We start from the raw sequence: 24862 nt of genomic DNA on the forward strand, positions 1-24862 counted from the left end.
TCCCGTCGGAGTCCCCCAGTATCAGGGAGGGCTACCGCTGAGAGCCTGCAGAGTAAGCGGCCTGGCGGAATGCTGCCCAGAGGCCCTCTTGACCCTTTATAAAAAACAAAAACAACCCCCTGGGGGGGGGTTGTCCCTCACCCTCACCCTCACCCTCACCCTAACCCTAACCCTAATCCTAACCCTAACCCTAAACAGGCAGTTGGACATCCTCCGAGGGGTCCCAGATTGGAGAGGGTGCAGGTTGGGCTGAGGGACAACCCCCCCCAGTGCACAAATTTCGTGCACCAGGCCTCTAGTATATGGCATAAAATGCTAATTAGACCGGACAGCCAAATGACCTTCTGGACACCATTCTGGATGTCCTTCTGGATGAAGCTGCTGCGGTGGGGGCTGAGGCAGAGGTGGTTAGGGGAGATCAGGCAGGCAGGCGAGCAGTTAGGGGCAATCAGGCAGTCAGGATAGTGGTTAGGGGCGATCAGGCAGGCAAGCAGGCAAGTGGTTAGGGGCAATCAGGCAGGAAGGCGAGGGGTTAGAGGTGATCAGGCAGGTGAGCAGTTAGGGGTGATCAGGCAGGCAGAGTGGTTAGGGGCGATCAGGCAGGCAGGCAAGTGGTTAGGGGTAATCAGGCAGGCAGGAAAGTGGTTAGGGGCAATCAGGCAGGCAGGCAGAGGTGGTTAGGGGTCATCAGGAGGCAGGCTGGCAGGCAAGGGGTTAGGAGCCAGTGGTCCTGGATTGCGAGAGGGATGTCTGACTGCCGGTTTAGGATTGGGCCTAAACCAACAGTGGGACATCCCCCAAGGGGTCCCGGATTGTGAGAGGTTGCAGGCCAGGCTGAGGGAACCACCCTCAACCCCACCATGCATGAATTTCATGCACCGGGATTCTAGTATATATTAGAAGCCCTGTGCACTAATTCGTACACCAGTGTGGTCCCTCAGCCTGGCCTGTGGGATCGGCCCGAACCAGTTCTCCAACACTCCCCGAGGGGTCCCAGATTACGAGAGGGTGCAGGCCAGGCCAAGGGACCCCACTGGTACACGATCGTGGCCGGGGAGGGATGTAGGAGGTTGGCCAGCTGGGGAGGGGCCATGGGGGGCTCCAGGGCATGTCTGGCCTGTCTTGCTCAGTCCTGATCAGCTGGACCTCAGCAGCAAGCTAACCTACTGGTCAGAGTGTCTGCCTCCTGGTGGTCAGTGCATATCATAGCAACTGGTTGACCGGTCGACTGTGTGCCCCCTGGTGGTTCAGTGCATATCATAGTGAGCAGTTGAGTGGCCTAGCATATCATCAACATATTATGCTTTGATTGGTTGAATGGCCGTTCAGTCGACCAGACACTTAGCATATTATGCTTTTATTATATAGGATATACACTGAGTGGGCAGATTATTATGATCTCTGAATGCATAATAATCTGGCCACTCAGTATATATATATATATATATATATATATATATATATATATATATATATATATGTAAATTAAGGAGGCCCGCTGCATGAATTCGTGCATGGGTGAGGTCCGGCCAGCCTGGCCAGGGGGAGGGGACATGGGCAGTTGTCCGGCCTGCCTGCTGGTTGAACTCCTGATCAAGGGGACAATTTGCATATTAGCCTTTTATTATATAAAACTAGTGGCCCAGAGCACGCATGGGGGGAGGGAGGGTGTTCCTCATCCCAGCCTGCACCCTCTCCAATCTGGGACCCTTCAAAAGATGTCCTACTGCCAGTTTACAAGGATCGGGCCTAAACCAGCAGTCAGACATCCCTCTCACAATCCGGGACTGCTGGCTCCAGCCACTCACCTGCCTGCCTGCCTGCCTGATTGTCCCTAACCACTCTGCCTGCTGACCTGTTCGACCCCAACTGCCCCCCGCTGCTGGCCTGCTCACCCCCAAATGCCCCCCTGCCAGCCTGATCACCCCCAACTACCCCCCATGCCAGCCTGCTCACTCCCAACTGCCCTCCTGCTGGCCTGCTCACTCCAAACTGCCCCCTGCTGTCCTGATCACCTCCAACTGACCCCTACTGACAGCCTGCTCACCCCCAACTGGCCCCCCTGCTGGTCTGCTTACCCCCAATGGCCCCTGCCATCCCATCCTGGCCTGATCACCCCCGGTGACCCAAGGTCCCAGTCCCTCCTTTTTTTCTTTTTTTTTTTTCAGCACCTCCTTGAGCGGAGGCCAGGGCCAGCTGGAAGCAAGTATCTAGGATTTATTTATCTTCTATAATTGAAACTTTGTAGCCTTGAGCAGAGGCCAGGGCCAGCCAGGGGGGCGGGAAGCTTGGCTTCCTCCATCGCCAGGGCAACCCAAGCCTCCTGCTTGCTCCAGCTCCATGGCCAGCCGCCATCTTGGTTGGGTTAATTTGCATGTTTGCTCCTGATTGGCTGGTGGATGTGGCTTGTGGGTGTAGCGGAGTGATGGTTAATTTGCATGTTTCTCTTTTATTAGTGTAGATATACACTGAGTGGCCAGATTATTATGCGTTCAGAGATCATAATAATCTGGCCACTCAGTGTATACCCACCACCATAGCCAGCAGTTTGATTGAATCAGGCTACTTTAAGAGTTAAAAATACCCTTTTATGATTTTTTCAGGCAAAATAAAAATATTGTTGTCATTGTGACATGATAATAACAAGATGACTTGATGGCCATGGATGTAGGACATTAAAACAATTTTTTTAAAGGGGGGAAAATCAGTATTAAGGAGTGATTTTTGTCTTCTTAATGTCTTAAACTGCTTTTTTAGAAATTTTTATTAATCTTCCTGAAGGTGCCTATTGTTCAGGAATCTACAGTTATAAATAATAAAAATTAAAATTATAAAGAAAATCTTTATTAATAGTCAACTTATTTCATAGTTTCAATTTACTAAGAAAAAATAATTCTCCTATTTAATCAAATATTAATCTATAAATAATAGGTTCTAGAGTCTCAATCTGTGCCGTCAACACAGTAGTCACTAGTCCTTGTGTTGAACCCTTGAAATGTGGCTAGTCTGAATTGATGGACTGTAAAAGTTAAATGCACAACAGGACTCAAAGATAGTGTCCCAAAGAGGAAATGTAAAACATTTCAATTTTATACATATTGATTATATGTTAAAATGACATTTATAATTAAGTAAAACACATTGTTGAAAATAATATATAATACATTTTTATAGAATATTATACATACTACATAATAATAATATAATTGAACATATCTATAATAATAAAAACATAATATGCTAATTAGACCAGACATCCTTCTGGACGAAGCCGGAGCTGCAGCCATGGAATGGAGGCAGCTGCCATGGCTGTGAGGGACAAATCCAGGCAGCTACCGCGGCTGCTAAGGCCTACTCTTACACGAATTTTGTGCATTGGGCCTCTAGTAATAATATAATATTGAATATGATCTGTTTCTTTTTACTTTTTAAATGTGGCTACTAACAAATTTTAAATTACGTATGTGGCCTGCATTATGATTTTCACCATATTTCTACTGCTCATCACTGGCCTAGTCCAGTCTCATTTCCTCAAGTCCAGAGCCTACCCTGCATTATCTAATGTGACCTTTTCCTTGAACCCTCTTCTGATCTCTCCCATCAGGACGTGAGCTCTCTCCTTCTCTACATTCCAACAGCTTGCTTCTGACCCCCACCAATTCTATTCTAATATCACTACTAAATGCAAGTTTTACAGGGTTTGTGTATGTGTGTAGCTTGCAAAACAACCCTCATGGAGCATTAGTAAAGCTTTTATTAGAAAAGTAAGCAAATAAACTTATATGAAGTCAATTTATTCTCAGTTCATTTTTGCTCAAATAAAGTTGTCTTGAAGGGTCAGAATTTTCTAAACTAGGTCTATGACTTAGTAAGAGGATACGTACCAGCTGACTCTCAGATACTGTAGATGATGGTGAAGAGAGGTTTGCCTGCAAAATATAAACATGGTATTTATTTAGCAAAATTCATAACTTACTAAAATAATATATCTATGTTACTAAGTATTTTGAAGTTTTTTTATTATTAAAGTAATAGATATATCCATTGTAAGATTTTTTTTAAATATATAATTAAAAGAAAAATATTATTCTACCACCAAAAATGCATATTTGGTACATTGCCTTACAATATTTTTCCTGTGTGTTTTTATTCAGCTCACATAATAATGAATATGATGTCTTTTATGTTGATTTCCCTGAACATCTTAACATAAGCACTATTACAAGACATCAAAAATTCTTCAAGTTGCTTGCCAGAGTGGCTCCGTTGGTTGGGCATCATTCCGTGCACCAAAAGGTTGCCAGTTTGATTCCTGGGCAGGGCATATACCTGAGTTGTGGGTTTGATCCCCAGTTGAGGAGTACATGGAAGATAAAATGTTTCTCTCTAGCATTGATTTTTCTCATTTCTTTCTCTCTCTCTCTCCCTCCCTCTCTAAGCATGTCCTTGGGTGAGGATTAAAAAAATTCTTCAAGGTCACATAATATTTCATTCTCTGCATACTCCACATTTTACTTAAATATAGCAGCATTGTTGTATATTTATATATATTTATGCAAATTGAAACAAAACCAGATTTTTCTTTAAGTATCTTTATATAAAAGTAACCCCAGAGTTTTCATGATTTGTGAAATAAAGTGATTTGGCTTTTAGCTGTTTTCAGTTAAAGAGGAGGTCATTATTATTTCCTTATCCTTTGTTTCTGCATTTCACTCTAGTGTGGATTTAATTTTTTTCGTACTGAAGTAAATGCTTTGGTAGTTTTTTCAGGCCTTACTGTCTTGGACTTTGAAAATGTTTTTATTTTGTTCTCATTCTTGAAGGAGAGTTCCACTGGGCATCGAATTCTGGGGTAATAGTCATTGTCCCGCAGCATCTTCATGGTACTATCCCACTGGCTCTGGCTTCTGTTACTGCTGTCAATCTAAATGTCATGACTTGGCAGATCAGCTGTCTTCACATTTGTTTAGCACTTCAGATTTTTCTCTCTGACATTCTGTAATTTCACTATGATGTGTCTGCGGGTGAGTTTATTTTTATGTATCTTTTTTGGGGACTTAGTTTATTTATTTTGAGTGTGCATATCTTTCTTCAATTCTGGAAAATCTTCCACGAATACCTCTTCAGTTATTACCTTTCTCCAATTATATCTAATCTCATCTTGTGGAGCTTCTATGAAATATATGTTGGATCTTCTCAATCCAGCATCCATTTTTATAAGATTCCCTTTCATATTTTTTATATCATTATGCTGCATTCTGGATGGTTTTCATATATAAGATCGACAGTTAATTTTTCTTCAACTGTATACCAGTATGTTTAACACAATTGAACTTTTATTTAATGAATTTATTTTTAACTAGCAGTTCTATTTGGTTCTTTTTCAAATATGTTTTATGGTAACTATAACTCCTATTAACTGTTTTAATAGTTTTAATACATTTGCTAATTCTTTCCAGATTTTTCTATAGACCTGAATTGCTAAATCTATTTCTTGTATCTGCTGACTCTCTCTCTCTCTCTCTCTCTCTCTCTCTCTCTCTCTCTCTCTCTCTCTCGCCTCTTCCCCATGATAATCTGTACTCATTTTATGGCTTTTTTTTAAAGTCCATCTTTAGTCAGGGTAACTGGTGATAATTTCTGAAGATGTCTGAGAAACCCTGAGTTGGAAAACTATCTCTACAATATATTTCAAATTCACCCTTGTTGAATTTTATTGGCTCTGGATCTGTTTCCATTTTATTTTATCACCCTGATATTTCTAAATATCAAGGGTGACATATTACCACATCTTAAATTTCACAGGCTTAGGACCTACTTTCTTATGGATATCTATTTACTACCCAAGTGTGTAAGGTAAAGGCAATAGATGGATTTATCTTTGTTCTGTTCCTTTTTTATGTACCACATGGCCTTCTAGACTCCTGGATGTGAAATGGCAAACCCCCTCTCTGCTTGCACCACCATAACTACGCCTCAGCTCTTGTAATCTCGCTGGCTTCTTGGCGAATTGACAGTGGGAAGCAGGGGAGGTCTGCTGGCATGTGCACAGCACTCTCTGCCTGCGGTCCAGGAACTTTCCCCGAGGCGCAAATAAGGAACCCAGTCCTCCCTCTGCAGCCTAGGCAACAGGCCTTCAGCGTGAACTGGAACGGGTGTGGAAGGCCCGTGAAATACCTGGAAGCTTAGCACGTAACTAGAAAGAATGTCTACTCTAGAGTGTGTATATATACCATAAATGGGAGACAAAAGAGCCTAGGGAGATATATAAGGCCCAACCCGGCTTTGCTCGGAGCTCAGCCTCTGGAGAGGACCCCGCTGAGCCAGCATCGGGGCCAATAAACAGTCATTTCGAACCTCCGAGTGCGAGTGCGTTTGGTTTGTCACTTCCCACGGGGCCCGATTTCTGCCATCAGAGATGTACACAAAGAATTCCTTTACAGCCCTAACTGGTTTGGCTTAGTGGATAGAGCGTCCGCCTGAGGACTGAAAGGTCCCAGGTTCGATTCCAGTCAAGGGCACGTACCTTGGTTGCGGGCACATCCCCGGTAGGAGGTATGCAGGAGGCAGCTGATGGATTTTTCTCTCTCATTGATGTTTCTATCTCTCTATCTCTCTCCTCTCCTCTCTGTAAAAAATCAATAAAATATATATTAAAAAAAAAAAAAAAGAATTCCTTTACAGGTCTTAGGCTTGTTATGTAGTGAAAGTTAAAATCTAAACTCCTGGCTGCCAGCACCTAGGTTCTGAGGTACTTAGGGTCCATCAAGCTTTAGCTTTTTCTTTTCTGTGATCCTTTTGCCTGGAGCTGCCCTTCATTTCTGGCACTGGGAGGTTTACCTTTCTCTCTTTTAGGTTGGGTTACATAGGCATATTTTAACAGTTTAATTTAACAAGCATTGCTGCATTTAAATGGGAGGCTGAGCTCCCACATCAGCTAAGCCTTCACCTTTCGTGGGAAATAGTCAACATACAGGTGTATAATTATAAATATACTTAGCTAAAATATAATAAAGTTGTGTTCCTAAATATTTCTATTCTTTTAAAAATGGCAAACATTTGTCAGGGTTTATTATAAATGTGTCAATGTGGCTTTTCTACTCTGAGAGATGAAACATACTGAACATTGAAAACTTGGTGGTTCTTACAATATTGCCAAGTATACCATATAGGCATGTGAATCACCAAACATAATGATGAGGCACCTTCGGTCCTTGTGTGTTTTCTGCTTTTTGTGTCATGCCATTCTTCAGGACTGTCTCTGCTCGCTGCCATACCTGGCAGCAGGCTGTCTTGGCTAAGTGCCCCTGTCTCTAATTGCTGAAGACCAGGTGGGTGTGCACTGAGGTTTATGATTAGTCATTGCTGCAGAAAACTGCCCTTCAGAATGTACATTACCATGTTCTTACAGTAGGCAGCTAGTTAGATACTAATAAAAGCAAAGCGAGCCCAACATTTAAGTGGATTAACTAGGAAGGGGCAGCTTCACAGACACTTCAGAAAAGAGCCACACCCCCCACCAAACACACTCCAATCCTTAAATAAGCAGGAAAGACCAGCTTTCCAATCTCCTCAGGGAACAATGGGCTCCCCCCTCATTAAGCAGGGAGAGATAAATAGTGAGGGGGAAATTCCTCTGTTGAGGCATGAGCAGTAGAAGCCAAGATGGCACTATGGGAAGTCCTTTTTACTATGAGGCCTGCACAGTAGGAGCAAAAATGGCAACCATAAAGGTGAAGAGAAAAGTCTGGGAAAAAAATTGGATTAGGATAAGGGCAAGAAACCCCCCAAAGATCTCAGAAAGGAATTGGATTGGGCTGGGGCGGGGTGGGGAGGGTGGTAGGGGGGCATGGAGAGGTACCAGCATAGCCCTGGGAATATCCAGGAAAGAGACTAGATAGTTTGACAGAAAGCCTCCTCCCTCCCAAGCCCAAAGATATGTAATCAACGTTTAACAAAGGTCTGTCTTGGTAGCACCCTTTTTCTTACTCTCTCTCTTCAGCAGCTGTGCATGCAGATGAAGCACAGCACTGATCATGAGCTGGTCAGGAGCAGAGATGGTGTTGGACTACTGGAGCCTTGAATGCCAGGCTAATGGCATGGTAGCTCTGGGTCCTGGCCCTCATCCTGGGCTTGGTGGGGACAAGTACGGGCCTGGGGCCCCAGAAGCTGGACTTCTTCCACAGTGAGATGGAGCTGAGCATGAATGAGACGTTGCCTAAGCCCTTTCTCAATAAATGTTGCCACTACATCTCAAATCCTCCTATGCGTGCATCCCTGAAAAGCATTTTCTGTGACACTGTGGAAGAATCCTATTTCCCCTGGCAACAGACTGGCTGCTTTCCCTTTCTTGCCCAAGAAGTGCAGAGAGAAAAGGCCTCCTTCAAGAAGAAGAGCTTAGAATGTTACCCTTAGCCTAATCTGAATTGAGTATGATAAACAAGAAGGGCTTCAAAAAAGTGTGACCCACCTTCGTCCAGGGATGCCCTTCCTCCAACTTAATCTAGGACACTGTAAAGTTAGTCCCTCCCTCTATCACCCGGTTCTTACCTCTCATCAGACCTATCGTGGCTAAAATTCTCCTCATTTTTGAACCATGCCTTTTTCACCTTCATGTCAAATTTGGCACCTCTAGGATACAAGAATACCAACTTGTCCAGCAGCGCCATCCCCTACACACCACACGCATGCTGTTTTCCATGGACAGTAATGACTGGATACCATGAAGGGACAAGAAGGAGCTGTGGTTTGTGCTAAGAGAGCTGGGACCTCACCTCCCTTGTCCTCAGAAGTCTTTTCTTCATTCATCTGTCCTCCCTATGCTGCTGCCTGTGTATACTCTCAGACTCTTTGTTTCATCCTCAACCCTGCGGCTTTGCTGCCTGCCCATTCCATCTCCAGATCAGAAACTCCCCTCCTTCTCTCTGCTCCCTCCCCACGGCCCCAAGGCCAGACAGCATTCCCTTGGCTCTGTGGCTCACCTGCAGCCTGGGCCCCTATGCAATGGGGGCTGCTGCCAGTTCAGCATCCAGTGGAAGCACCTGGGACCCACAGCTCATTGCCATGTTCCCTGCTTCTGTTACAACTGCTGTTGCTCCTTTGTACCCCAGGGGCCCTGTGAGCCCAGGGTGCCAAGTTCCCTGAACTGTGCAGTTAAACATGGGAAATTGTGCCTCCAAGGCCAAAAATTCCCAGATCCCAGCCCTCATTAATGCTCCTGCTGGTATACAATAAATATAAAGGCTTTACTTGCAAGCAGTTACAAAAATGGGGAGGTTTATATTAAACAATTTGGGAAAATAATTTTAAAAGAATTTCCACAAGAGGAAACTAATCTTGAGACTGACTGAATGTTTGTTAATCTTTCCAACAACTCCTATGCTCTCTCAGACACAGGGATATCCAGCAATTTATGATCTTCTTAGAGAAGGCTGACAAGATTCACCCCTAGGGCCAGAGATGCTGTCTTGCATTTCAGGGCTACACACATAGGAGGATTTGCAAGATTCACCCAACTAGGGCCATATACATATGACACCAGGGATCTTCTCTTATCCCTCCTGTGTCCTCTGGTTTTTAAAACCAATTTTCCATGAGAGCCTTGGAGATGACATAACAGGAACCCCCCTTCCCTTCTCAGGGTGGCTGCCCTCTGCCTACTATGGCCCTTGAAGGACCAGGGCTGCCGGGAATGTGAAAGGCAGGGAAATAGGTCAGCAGCCAGACTACTAAAGTTATAGAACGAGTTTCTACCCTAGGCAGTGGAGGTACTAGGCACCCCTCACACAGACAGACATGAGGGTAGGACCTCAGGTAAGGCCAGATAAAGCTGAAGGCCATCAAGCAGAGAAGCCTCACTTGAGGAAATGGGCCATACTTATAGTCCAGGTAGAGCTAAAGCCACCTGACTGAGCAGAGTGAATCCAATTAAGCAATACTTGGTCATCACTGTGACTATTGGTAAGGCTGCCCTCAGAAGATGGGGTAACACTCCATACCTGGACATAAACCATATTGCAATCTTCCGGAAGGCCTTCACCTCTGTTGGAGGCGGGGCAAGCCATGGGTCTTGAGACACCAAGGCCAGAAACGGGTAGCACATCATCCTGGGGTTTTGTTCGTGTGTTGCAGGGCTTGGGAGTATTGAGGACACTCATGCTATTTTACAAGGAAGAAAATCTCTCTCCCTGAAGACAATGGGCAATACCACCTCCATCCACAGTGCCTAGAGAGATCCCTTTTGGAGTACATACTCAAAACTTCACCTCAGTCCCTAATCTTCTTTTGCAACAAGGTCTAGCCCCAATATAAACTGTGCAATGAGAGGTTTGGTCAGTTAGAGGCATCCCAGGAAACCTATGTGTATAGCAGGCAAAACCTGATAGCAACTGTGTGGCTTGGCTTCTTTGCCCTAAGAGGCTAATTAAAGCTCATTCTGGAGATTCCTTATGAGATTCCAGAAAGGCAGATTTAAAAGAGCCTATGTGATCAATTGCTATTCTCACTGTGTTTATGCAAATAACCAGGGAAAACTGAAACTGGACTTAATATACTAAATAAATTGGTCTTAATTTGCTCTTTAATAAAAATGAGGATGATTTCCAGGGGAGAAATTGTGCTTCAATAAAAAAAAAAATCATAATGCCCAGTTGTGGATATTACTTTTGCTGGAATTCAGTTAAAGATCTTCAAAGTTTTATTTCTCACCTGTAAACTGAACTGAATCCTGAATTCTCCTAGTTTTCTTCAACCCTCCAAACTCATGTCTCCTTTCTCTCCCACCCTTTGACTTGGAATTACTGAGAACTCTTTTCTAAGGCTGTGTCCGCCATACAGAATTAACCTTATCGCCTGAAGGCATCACCAGGGATGTTCAAAATGCAGCCAAGGAGGATTTATCAGATTGTAGCTGCTTGCTCTCATTCCAGCAAAAGCCTTGCATCTAAAATCCTTCTCAGCTGACAGCCTTACAGACTCAGAAATGGGTTTATAATTTGCTCTGATCACTAAACTTTGTTTTTCCTTCCGTTTTCAGAGGCATACCCCTTACTAAATGCCTGGTTGTAGATGAGATATCGGGCCTGGTGTACCTGGGGGCAGTCCTTTGTTTTTGCTATAATAAATCTTGCTACTACACCTCAAATCCTCCTATGTGTGCAGCCCTGAAATGCATTTCCTGTGATCCCATGGAAGAATCCTATTTCCTCTGGCACCAGTGTTTTTTCTGTTCACCTAGGACCATGGTCGGCAAACTGGGGCTTGCGAGCCACATGCGGCTCTTTGGCCCCTTGAGTATGGCTCTTCCACAAAATACTACGGCCTGGGCGAGTCTATTTTGAAGAAGTGGCATTAGAAGAAGTTTAAGTTTAAAAAATTTGGCTCTCAAAAGAAATTTCAATCATTTTACTATTGATATTTGGCTCTGTTGACTAATGAGTTTGCCGACCACTGACCTAGAGTTTCATTTTTAACATAATATGAGTAATAATGATTTCTTTTGAAACTTTAGTTTTTACCCTTTAGTTAATTTTACATTATTGCAATAATGTGAGGGAATTCTCTATGAATTTCCTAAGTTAAATAATATCTACTATGAAATATGCTGAATTAAATGCATCTTGACTAAAACAAATCAGTTAAATTTTTATCTCTGTATTAAAGGAAAGAAGAGGTTACACATCTATCTATATAATAGAGTAGTATGCAAATTAGCTGGGATGCTGTAACGTCATGACCAAACAGCAGGGACCTGAGTCTGCATGGCGCCTGGCTGGGGCGAGGGATCTCAGGCTGCGCCCCCCGCCCCACGGGGCTTGATGGGGACTTCAGGCCACGCCCCTCACCTGGCAGGGCTTGATGGGGGACCTGAGGCTGCATCCCCCGCCTGGAGGGGCTTGACAGGGGTGGGGCCAGCTGGGTCTGGGTCTCACCCAATGGGAGTGGGGCCAGCCGGGTCTGGGTCTCCTGCATTTTCAAAGCGTGTGCGGGTGGTGGGTGAGGACTTGACTCTAGGTCACGTGATCCACCCCAGACTCTGACAGGAGGGAGATTTTCATATACAATTTACTAATTTTCTTTCATCTTGGACACTTCTATTATAGAGAAAGGGCAAATAGCAATATTAAAATATTTCCTCTAATTATTTCCCTTTTAATGTGCACAATTTCATGTACCGGGCCACTAGTTTAAAATAAACCATTTGCACAAGTTAACTATTTTACTAACATTTATCAGTACATTGTGTTAAATAATATCAAACTCTTAGAGGAAAAAGATAAAATGCTCAAGCCAACATATTAATTAAATTAGGGAAAACCCAAATAACTTTGTATCCAGTCCCCAAAAGTCCCTAAAATTCCTTTACTGGGGATCATGACATAATAATTAAGGATTTTAGATAGCCCCAGTACATTTTTATTTCATCTAATATAACAGACTTTATGTCAGTACTACAAGAAACTTCCCAGAGTAAGGACAGAGTTCAATGTGAACCTTGGGGTGGAGTAAATATCTATAAAGCCACTGCAGATCCTTTACCAAAGAAAAAATATTGGCTTATGTGTATCATTTTGAATATAAGCCTGTCTTTCAACCAACCCAATCATGTTAAACCTTTTGAGAAGCTTCCTTTTGTTTGCCTAATACAGGTTAATTATGTTTGTTAAATGTTGTAGCTATAGTTATGCTATCAAAATTGAAGCAATTATTTTTCAAAAGTGAGGGAATATTGTTTGGTGAGTTGAGATTGAAGCCGTGAGTACAGGGAGGAGGCTACTATATAGGAACAACTGTCTATCAGTCAACTAAACTAAGGTAGAGAAGCAACTTGAAGTACCTAAAAATGAACTCAAAGAAATTGGATTTGAGCAACCCTAAGTTTTTAGTCACTCATATCTATTCCTGTTAATACTGACTGTGAGGAACAGCATTAGAGATGAGTGTAAGAATGGCACTCTGTGAAACAAAATCCCATGAGCTATATTCTATTGCCCCATCATGCTTGAAGAAGTCTGAAATGATGATGAGAAGGATACAAGGCATAAAACTTGCCTCATTAAATCCTTTCTTTCCCTCCTCACTAGCAGAACCAGATAATTATCTTCCATTTCCTCCTCATTCCCTTTCACATGAGCATACCATAGAAATATTTCTAAACATAAAGAAAAAAAATAAGACTGATCAGTAGAGTGCAATTTCTTGCTTAAATTGTTTACAACTATTCCTGTAACTCATCTAATCTCTGCTTACATCCTATGGAAACATATTTGAACCCACACCTGGATTTAAGTGGATTGGATTTAAGTCACCTCAGCCTGAAATCCATGGCTACATTAGTGCACATCACCTCTGAAACACTCCAGCCTAGCAACATTTCCAAGTATAGCAACAAGGGGAGTTTGTGAGCTGGCTAAATTGAGACAATGACCTTTATATGAATATCTGTATATATAGTGGGGAATATTTTTAATAAAGTTTGACACTTTTTAATATATTGTGATATTTTGAAAGCAGTATGTATGAAATTGTAATGACATTTTCTGTCCCTCAAGCTCATTAAAATGAGATCTTACCTGTACACTATATAATATTCAATATTCTGTTATTTCTCTGACATTAAAAAGTAATCCATGAAGTGTAGACAGTTCATAATATAAGCTGTTATCAATAGAATGTTATTTCAACTAAGGGTTTTTTTGATAAATTAGTAATAGGTCCAAATACTTGCCCTATTTTCTGAGGTTGCTCTTTATTAAGAGTATACTATGATTTTGAATTATATGAATGAAATGAATTTAAACTGGTATTAGTTAATAAAAAATAAACATTTACAAAGGTAAGTGTAATGCAAAGAAAAAAAATGACATTGACCTCTAAAGATGATAGAATTAAAACAGAATGAAATGTAAATTTAAATAGAAAATTTCATTTCTTTACATAGAGGGAAAGAAACTCTTTAAAAGTGAGTGTCATGAGAAATAATCACTCATAAATTACATGATAAATTATGAGTTAATTTACATATAAGCACATGATTTAAAACACTAGAAATTTAGTAAAATATTATCATCAGATATCACCAAATATGAAATTATTTATTCAAAGTTTGACTAACGGTTATTGGGCATGAAGATCTTAGACCCAGACAATAAATACTTGTGGATAAAATATTTAAGGCAGACACACTATTCCCAGCTTCTGTAGGTTTGCATGAGTATTAATGTCAAGGGCTTTGACATGTGAAAGTCCTGGGTTGGTTTTGCCTATTGTGACTTCTGACACTTGGTTCCTTCCTCTGTAAAATGGAGATTTTGTAATAACAATAGCCACCTCATAGGATTGATGAAAGGTTAAATGAGATAGTTAAACTTCATTTGAAAAGTAAGATTTAAAATATTAGTTATTATTATTGTTGAATTTGGCACCTGTTAATAATAATCTAGTGAAGTGATGATAAATTAATCAATCCCACAAAGTGACCAATGGAAACTATTCAACGGTCATTAGCCTAGTTTAAATTCTATTACACTTAAGATAACCTCAATTAAATCACAGTTAACCCTTGAACAATGCAGGAGTTAAGGATGCTGACCTCCCACACAGCCAAAAACCCAAATATAACTTTTGACTGCTCCAAAATTTAATTAGTAATAGCTTACTGTTGACTGGAAGCCTTTCAGACAACTTAAGCAGTCAATTAACACATATTTCGTATATTATATGTATTATATATTGTATTGTTACTATAAAGTAAATCAGAGATAAGAAAATGTTATTTAAAAAATCATAAGGAAGAGAAACTGCACTTGTACTGTTTACTGAAATATAAATAGATCTGCACATTCAAACGTGTATTGTTCAAGGGTCAACTGTACTTTAAAATAACAAGGGTCAAGTACACCATGAATTAGAGAAGCATTTGACTTTAATTATTCTGACTTGATGGTGCTTTTAATGCTTCTGGGTCATCCTAGAAAACACTATGGGACATGGAACAATGAGTACAATAAATAATAAGAAAAGGAAACTAATTTTCTTGCATTGGCTTTCTTGTCTTCTCTTAATGGAGAAAAGACAGCCTTTCACCAAAGGCCCCCCAGTTAGGAATTAGTCATACAATTTGTCATTATTTAGTTAAACTAATTATAATCATCCAAGGAAATTTGGAAATCCAATGGACATACTGATACACTGAAAACTAGCAACTTTATAAGTTTATTTTAACATTGACCAGTTCTCTGGCTAGCTCTCCTCTAATTTCAATAAGAAGGTATCTTGCTCATTGACTCTTTTAATTGTTTACTGTCTACCTCATTGTATGTTTTAGAAATGGGGCCCTTGTTCATCTCTCATTCCAGTGAATCTTCAGTGAGGACTGGGGTATGGCAGACACACAATAAATATTTGTCAAATCAATGAACAAAATTGGACAAATGAGTATTGGTGCTATTATTAAGTGATTCCTGTGTGTCAGAACTACATTAAGGGCTTTTCATACATTAACCAACCTAAGCCTTACATCAACCAAATAAGGTTTTTAGTATCCCAATATTATTTATGAAAACACTGACTAGAGTTTCTAGTAGTCATGATTTATAGACTATATATTATACTTTAAAGAGCACCCAGAAATAGGGGTTTTGAATAGTCTGTGCTAATCTGTTCAGGATAGTCTCAAGTATAACAATTTTTTTTTTGGATCTAATTTGTCTTCCCTTTTTTCCTCTGTGGTGCAGGAGTTGTTAACTTGTGTGACCCCTGCTTGAGTCTAATCTAAGAATCTCTACAAAGTCAATGACGCATTGAGTCCCAAGCAGGTATATAAGAAAGATGCCTACTTTCCTCAAAGTTTTGAAGAGAGATGGTAAATATTGAAATGTTACAGTCCATAGACTTCTCAGATTCAGACATCACTTAGTAAATATAATAATTGCAACCAAATATTTACAAGTGTGACATCAATGAGTTGGTTTTTACCTTTCACCAGAAAATCATCCCTTACAGTCTTTCAAAAGACATGAACATATTTGAGGTGTCACAAACAATTCAAATGTCATATTGTAAGAGAAAGTCCAAAGCAAAGCTTCTTACTCAAAAAAAAAAACAAATTTAATTAAAGTCTCTTACAATCTTATTTGAATCAGAGTTTATATTTTTTCTAGTTTATATTAAGTTTGATGATTTAGTGTAAACTTCAAGTGACTCAAATGCTCTCACAAAGTTTGGGGCAAATGTTAATTGACTTTAAGGCTGATAAGTAATTAAAGAATAATTTGAAATCACTACTAACTATGGAGAGTAAAGCAGCCCCTCCAGAATTATACCAATTCCTGTCAAAATAACCACCCTCAGGGTTGGAAGGGGTGGGAGGAGGTATCAGCTTTTGTAAGGGCTTTTCATACATTAACCAACCTAAGCCTTACACCAACCAAATAAGGTTATTAGTATCCTAATATTATTTATGATAAAAGTAAGAGGTTAAGTGATTTTCCAGCATCAAACAGTTACCAAGCAGCAACTCTATAAATGTAAACTTGAATATAGCCTACTAAATGCTTCTAGTCTTTTAGGTATTACTCCAATGGCTTTCAATAACAACAACAACAACAACAAAATAACAGTGCAAACTTCTAGAAAATGCTCTAAGAGTGTTCCTACACATGTCCTCTAAACATCATTTCCTGAATGTGATAAAATTCAGTAACTTCACCCAGCTTATTATTTGCCTTATAGAGATTTAAATGAAAGCAGAAATTTTCCAATTGCAGAAAAAAATAGGTCACAAAATACAAATTTAATAACTATGTACTCATGATCATGAAAACTACATATTAGCAAATATTGTATATAACAAAATAAATAATTTAATGATTTACATTAAACTTAAAACAAAACACTTATTAGGAAACAATCTTGTTTCTACTGTGATAGATTATTAGATGAATAAAGAGTAGGGATGGGATGAGGCCATGTGTGTATCTAGGACATTCAGAACCAGATCCCCATAATTATTTGAATTAAGGGTATCCCCATAATTAATTGAATCAACTAAACTTGCAATCTTACTGGAAATGAACAAATCAATGTTTCAATTATGTGAGTTGACTATTGTATAATAACCACAATAAACCAGTACAGAAATGAAAATGCCATCTGATCTTTGATATTAGAAAGACAGAAAGCAGGTGTTGAAGTTCTGCTTTACTTAGACAAAATATAGACCTCCCTTAAGAAGGAACTTACTCAATGAATTTACCTGAATTAACCTGATTTTCCACATCTGAGTCAATCATACCATCCTACCCCTTTCTACTTACGAAAAAAAAATCAACCAATTCAATGTAAATGATTGTATAATTGAGTTGCCTCCAAAGCCTATATAAGCACCCACTTAAAAAGCAGAATGTATAATTATGAAGGGACTTACATATTTGGTTTCTCGACCAGCTGATCTCGGAAGAGTTGTAGGTGTCTGTATGAAAATAAAAATAATTATAATACTAAAGTAATCAATAAAATAGTCTTAAAAGTTTTAACCTCTGGGATAAGTGTTCACCTGTTTTTTCTTATTAAGACTTTCTAAACATTACTCCTTTTTTTTCTATATAAAACCCTCTGTACCTTTGAAAATCATTTCATTAAACTACATCATTTTATCATCCTTTTCATTACTGTTATCTATGGGCTTTCTGGTTAATTTTCCCTAGTTTATTGGTTATGTTTATTCATGAATCATAATAGTTCCTTACATGATTTTTGTTACTTCAAAATTCACGTAGAAGTCTCTGCACTCTTAATTCTTCATGCTTCAAAGATATTCTCATCCACTCCATTTCAACCATTCATTTCTAGGACCATTCCTATACTTGGCCTTAACAAATAAAATGAGAATCTTCTAAAATTTCAATTTCTAACAACCTATATTCAGAACTCTACCTCCTAGCCACCTTCTCCATTTCTCAAATATCCCTAATGCAACATTCCTTCAGCCTCAGCTTCACTGAGACTTCAAAATCATTAACCCTTACCAATTCCATTCAAGCTTCAGTACCTCTGAGCTTACATACATTGTCATTTTATACCTTAATCTCTCTTGCCTCTCTCTCTCCTTTGAATCCCTCCTGGATGGACCTCATTATCCATTTTCTCTAAGCTTATACCTGAGAAATAAAATCTTACTGGAAAACACTCTCAATCAGCTAATTGATGTCATTATAAATATCAGTAGTGATATTCAATTTCAATTGGGCATTCAATACTCCCTGGCAAACATGAATTTTTCTCTTGCAGGCTCATTTTCCAACTTTCTGATATCAATTAGCTATTTAATTCATTTATCAATTCAACAAATATCATTATGTATCTACTATATGCCAGAAACTGTTCTGCACACTTCAGATGTATCCATGAATACAAGAGACAAAGATGCCCTGTCCTTGGGAGCTTACATTTCAGCAGGAGATAAAATAAACAATAAAATTATAAATAAGTAAATTACAACATATGTTAGGAGGTGTCAAACTCAATAATAAAAAAAAAAAGTAGAAATAATTTGAAGCCTAGGGTAGCACATTCTTCCAAAGCAAACTTTCTTTGCTTCTGCCAAACACACACACATGTATATCACCACCGAAATGTTAAGGAAGTCAAGAGCACTGATGGCTTACAATTTTAAATAGGATGATCAATCCAGAGGTGACATTTGAGCAAAGATTTGAAGGAGGTGAGAAAGTTGGCTATGTGGGTATCAAGATATAAAGCATTCCAGCAAGATGGAATAAGTGTAAAGTCCTTATATGAATTTCCACCTTTGAGAATGGTGGCTGAGGAACTCAGAGCAATCCTGACATAATAGGTAATAACAAAGTTGAGCAAAATGTTGGAAAAAATTTTATTAAAAACATCGGTGAGTTAATAAGAATGAAGAATTTGAGGGCAAGATCAGGAGAATTTGGGAATCTGAAAAGAGAAGTCAGGCATTTGAGATCTGCTTTTGCCTTGGGGTGTTTGCAAATACTGTTGAGTTGCTTGAGAGCTGATCCAAACATTTGACATCCTCAGAGGTGAAGCGAGATAAAAGTCAGAGTCCCCAGAGCCAAGAATAGATTGAGGCCCAGCAGTAAGAGTGATCCAGATCTCATATAGGCTTCAGCCTGGCCTCAAAGCATCTAAAACTGATTGTTTAGAAAAAAAAAAAAATCATCTCAAAACCTTAGATTAAATTAAGGTAATCAATCCTCTTTTGCTAGGGTTCCTGGTGTCTGACAGCAAAGATTCTCATAGAAAGATAATATGTTCTTGAATATGATAGATCCTCCCTTCCCCCAACTGGTAGGCGGAGTATGACGTAACCTGCGTCTGTGGCCGGGACATTCTCGAGACATTGAACCACCAATCAGTGTGTGCTGAGTGCCCTGGGCCCCACCCCTTCCGTTCCTCCCCTCAAAAGGCATGTTCACCTCTGCACGTGTTGCTGTTCTCCCCTTGCGAGACAGCCCAGCTGGGTCCTCCTTCTCCTCTAATCCTGGTTTTTCTACTCTCTTTCATAATGAATCTCGCTCATAAGTGTGGAATAAACTTCCTCTTTTAACTTGTTTAGGTCTCCGACTCCATTTCCTGCGCCTCGAACCTTATATTTGGTGCTGAAGACCCGGGAGGGTGCGAGCACTCCATCTGACTGTTCATGATCTGGGGTGCCCCCCTCTCCTCTCTCTCTAGGATCCTCCTGCTTCTCCCCCCAGCTCAGCAGCATCAGCGGTAAGTCCCAGCCCGTACTGATTCCTGGCGGTCGTTTTTCCAGCATCTCTGTCCGTAAACTGTGGCCCGTGGCAGAGATTGCCTTCCAGGCATAGCCCTCCGGTCCCCTCCAGGGGGTGTTCCAAACCTTGGGAGGCAGTGGAGACGTTCCTGCCGCCCCTCGGTTCTCTGGCCTTTTGGCCTCTGTTTTCCGGACCCCGGGAGGTTGTAGAGACATCCCTGCCGTCCCTCAGGTCCCTCCGTCCGTAGCCTTGGCTGAACGACTGGGATGCTGGTCCTTTAGCCCCGGCTACTGACCCCAGATATTAGACATGGATAACAAAAAAATCTAAACCGGATCCTAGCACACCTCTAGGGTGTCTCCTCACCAATCTGGCTAAGCTAGGTCTATCCTAGGATCTGTGTCCTAAATGCCTCATTTACTTCTGTAATGTGGCATGGCCTCAGTATGAATTGGAATGGGTCCAGATGGCCCGAAAACGGGACTTTTGATTTTAACATCCTCACTGACCTCAGTAATTTCTGCCAGCAAACTGGGAAGTGGCCCTTCGCTCCCGCCCCTCGCTTTACTCCTCATGTTCCACTCATCAGATCCTCCTCGCAAAGTCTTCTTCACCCCCTCAAACCAGTCCTCAGCCCCTTTCTCTGTCTTCTGACTTTTTCGACCCAGCCGATCTTTCATCTCCACCTCTCCCTCTCCCGCCGCCCCGCCTTCAGCTCCCTCTCTTCCTCCTCCTCCTTCTTCACCGAGGCTGCCCCTTTCCCGGCCAGTGGCCGCCACTGCAGGTGCCACCGTCACCGCCTCGGGCTGCGAGCCGAGCAGAGGCCATGACGCAGCACGAGAGCCGCCCGCCCACCGCCCCACCAGCTGCTCCAAACAGCTAAGTGAAATTTCTGTTTGTCTGTAGAAATTTTGGTTTGCTCTTCCCTTGTGTATTGTGAGCAGCCGCCATGTTGGCCGCATGGCTTGCCATTCCCATGGGGGCCACCATCTTGAAACAGCAAGTCCAACCCCTCTCTTTGAATAAAGTTACTGAGACCTCCCACAGCCTGCCCCCGCAGCCCGGCCTGGTGTGGCCACCCACCGCCACGCTCCTCCTCCTCCTCCAGCCCACGGCCCGTCGCCTGCTCCACCACCCCCTCCCCTAATGCCTTCTCAGACTCCAGTCCAAGATCTAGTGAATAAGGCCTTTAAGGTTTTAATGCCTGTGAGGAGCAGGCAGAGTTGGATCAGGAAGCCTGTCTGCAACAGAAGGTGAACCTACAAACCCAAGCCTTGGTTGCAGCTCTGAGGCCGACGGCAGCCATGCATGGTCCCAAAGGGACTGTGTGTGGCGGGGGTGCAACGAGAGGACGAACGCCACCTGGAGGATGCTTCAAGTGTGGAAATGAAGGCCACTGGGCAAAGCAGTGCCCCCGGACCCGGGCTCCTACCAAGCCCTGCCTGGCATGTGGTCAAAGCAGCCACTGGAAAAATGATTGCCCCTGGAAAAGTGACGGGCCCTCTGCATCTCAGTGTAGAGGGACTGCCCTTCTAGGTCATGACCCACCGCTGGCCATGACTGAAGACTGGCTGAAGACTGAAGATTCCCAGACTCAACAACCCCCATCACCCTCGCCGAGCCCAGGGTAACACTCAAGGTAGCGGGTAAGACAGTCTCCTTCCTGGTCGATACGGGGGCTGCCTTCTCTGTCCTGCCCTCCTTTTCAGGGTCACTTTTCCCTCCCACAATCTCGGCCATGGGTATTGACGGCAAATCCACCTGCCCGCAGGCCACTGGGCCCCTTCCCTGTCTCCTCAACGATAGCCCTATATCCCACTCGTTCCTAGTCATGCCTTTGTGCCCCGTGCCCCTTTTAGGACAGGATATTCTCACCAAACTAGGGGCCACACTGCAGCTCACTCAGAGCCGTTCAGCCTCCCTGCTTCTTCCACTCCTGGTCCCCTCCCTTCACAGGAATGCCGATCCCCCACTGCCTGCATCCCTTGTCGACCCAAAAGTATGGGATACCTCTACCCCGGTGGATACTAGACACCATACCCCGGTCAGGACCCCACCTCATTTCCCTCCCGTCCCCAGTTTCCTATCTCCCTAACTCATCACCAAGGGCTCAAACCCCTCATTACTCGGCTTCTGGGTCAGGGTCTCCTCATACCTATCGAGTCTCCCTGCAACACCACCATCCTCCCCGTTAGGAAGACAGGCGGGACCTACCAGCTGGTGCAGGACCTCCGACTAATCAATGAAGCGGTGGTCCCCATCCACCAGGTAGTCCCCAATCCTTACACTCTCCTTTCCTGCATCCCATCTGGTACCACCCACTTTTCCATCCTCGACCTCAAGGACACCTTCTTTACCATCCCTCTGGATCCAGACTCTTACCATCTGTTTGCATTTACTTGGGAGGACCCAGACGAGCAGGTATCCTGCCAACTCACCTGGACAGTCCTGCCCCAGGGGTTCAGAGACAGTCCTCATCTGTTTGGCCAGGCCTTACCCAGAGACCTCTGACAATGCTCTTTAGAACCCAGCACTCTTCTCCAGTATGTAGATGATCTCCTTCTCTGCAGCCCCTCCCTGGACATGTCTCAGAGGCATACTGCTGGCCTCCTCAACTTTCTAGGGGACAAAGGATATCGTGTGTCCCCTGCCAAGGCGCAACTGTCGGCCCCCACCGTCACTTACTTGGGGATCTGTCTGAGGCCCAATTCCTGAGGACTGACAGTTGACCAAACACAAGCAATACGAGACCTACAACCTCCCACTTCTGCGGAACAGATCTTGTCCTTTCTAGGGCTGGTAGGAATCTTCTGCCATTGGGTCCCAAACTTTGCTCTCCTAGCTAAGCCCCTATACCAGGCCGCTAAAGAAACACCAATAGGCCCCCTCTCCTCACCCTCCCTCGTTCGCCAGGCTTTTTCTAAGCTCCAGGATACCCTTCTGGCATCTCCCTCTCTCTCTCTCCTGGACACCTCTAGGTATTTCCAACTATTTACTGATGAAAGACAGGGAATAGCTATGGGGGTCCTCACCCAGCCTCTAGGGCCAGCCTTAACTCCCGTAGCCTACCTGTCCAGACAGCTTGATCCCATGGTTCGGGGATGGCAGCCCTGCCTCCGGGCTCTGGCTGCAGCCGCTGCTCTCACCAAGGAGGCCCAGAAGATCTGCCTCCAGCAACCCTTACAGGTCTTCTCCACCCATAGGCTACAGGATCTTCTGTCCCACTGATCCTTATCTCTCCTTGCCCCCTCTCGCATGCAGGAACTCCATCTCCTGTTCCTCTAGAGTCCTGACATCTCCCTAACTCAGTCCCCAGCCCTGAACCCGGCCACTCTCCTTCCTGCTGCCTCCACCCAACCTGCGGCAACACACTCCTGCCCGAGGTCGTCAAGGCCCTCACTCAACCTTGGGCGGGACTCTCAGATTTTCCTCTCTCTAATCCTGACTTAACTAAACTGCACATACCCTACCATGCACAATCATCGGGTAAGATTGAGAGGATCAACGGCCTCCTTAAAGACCATCTAACTAAACTCTCTCTAGAAATTCACAGCTCCTGGCCGGACCTCCTGCCCATGGCCCTGACCGGAATCCGGGCTACACCAAGGAGCCCCACCTTCTTAAGCCCTTTTGAACTCCTATATGGGAGACCCTTCTTGCTCAACCATCATCTCCCTACTGACCCTCCTCTCCTGACTACTTATCTTCCATACCTGCCCTTACTTAGGCAACTGCTCTGGGAACACTCTGACAGGTTTCTGCCCAGGCCAGAACCAGCCGACCAAGACTCCCAAGGACCAGCCCTCCAGCCGGAGGACTCAGTCCTCCTCAAGAACCTTACCCCCAGGTTGTATTTCAGCTCCAGGCCCAGAAAAGCAGCAAAATCAGACAAGTGATGCTGTGGCAGCCTCAGGACCAGCTTTTACCTCCCAAGAGACTCAACAGGATCACTCTCGAGACTTCAGCAACCAGTCCCTTGGGGAAATCATGCTGCTGCACCCTCGTCCAGCACGGAAAACACTCCCTGTTTTTCGCTCACTTACCCCATGGCTTCTCCCATCATTAGGCCCATCATTAGGTATGTATTCCTTTAATTTTGCTCTTTGGCCCCTGTCTCATGCGCTGTTTCACTAGTTTTTTGCAGAACAGAATGCAGGCGTTCACCAACTAGAAGGTGGGAGAGATCTATCTGGCCTTGAATTCAGAACCTAGAGACACCTATGTCACCAGAATCCTTGAGACCCTGGGTAGACACCCCTGACGATGCCCCCTCTCAGGAGGAAGTAGCTATGGAAAACGGACCTTCACCCCCTGACCTTGCCCAGACTTTCAATTTTTTAAATATCACCAAAAACCTGGAATGATTGATCCTCCCTTCCCCCAACTGGTGGGCGAAATATGACATAACCTGCGTCTGTGGCCGGGACATTCCCGAGACATTAAACCACCAATCAGCGTGTGCTGAGTGCCCTGGGCCCCACCCCTTCCTGTTCCTCCCTGGGCCCCAGCCCTTCCTGTTCCTGCTCTCAAAAGGCGTGTTCACCTCTGCACGTGTTGCTGTTCTCCCCTTGCAAGACAACCCAGCTGGGTCTTCCTTCTCCTCTAATCCTGGCTTTTCTACCCTCTTTCTTAATGAATCTCGCCCATTAGTGCGGAATAAACTTCCTCTTTTAACTTGTTTGAGTCTCCGATTCCATTTCCTGCGCCTCGAACCTTACAGAATACATTTTCAAATAGAATATCCCACATACAATCAGATTTAGAAAAAAATAAAGAGGTAAGACAATGTGAGTGAGAATGAGCAGCAATAATAAACCAAAAAAGACCCATAAAGAATCTAGAAATTGGTTTTCTTAGAATCAGGCCAAAAAATCACCATACTTATCCATATTGTTTGAGGTAAAAGTGAAACTTGGGAATTTTTACATGGAACTTTCTAGTTACTAGAAACTATAAAATGTGATATAGTTGATTGAAAAAGAGCTAAATGTGCTGAGGTAGGAGCATGGCATCTTCAAGGCCCAACAAGGAGGCAAGTAGGACTGGAGAAAGTGGGTAAAGGAGACATTGGAGAACAGATCATGCAAGTGTTGGAAGGCCAGGTC

The 24862-nt window shown here is 43.0% G+C and overlaps 1 protein-coding gene across 31 annotated transcripts in view; it reads right to left on the minus strand.

Moving 5' to 3' along the window:
• Positions 1-24862, minus strand: part of MLIP (muscular LMNA interacting protein) — a 262050-nt gene that overhangs the window by 71805 nt on the left and 165383 nt on the right. For all 31 annotated transcript variants that reach the window (XM_080666525.1, XM_080666519.1, XM_080666535.1 and 28 more), the window contains 2 exons: positions 17426-17470; positions 3885-3929 (listed from right to left, as the gene is read on the minus strand). In XM_080666525.1, coding sequence (XP_080522651.1) covers positions 3885-3929; positions 17426-17470 — 90 coding nt within the window. The remainder of the gene's footprint in view (positions 1-3884; positions 3930-17425; positions 17471-24862) is intronic.

This window comes from Plecotus auritus, assembly GCF_963455305.1.
Source record: "Plecotus auritus genome assembly, chromosome: 4".
Classification (NCBI taxonomy): Eukaryota; Metazoa; Chordata; class Mammalia; order Chiroptera; family Vespertilionidae; genus Plecotus; species Plecotus auritus.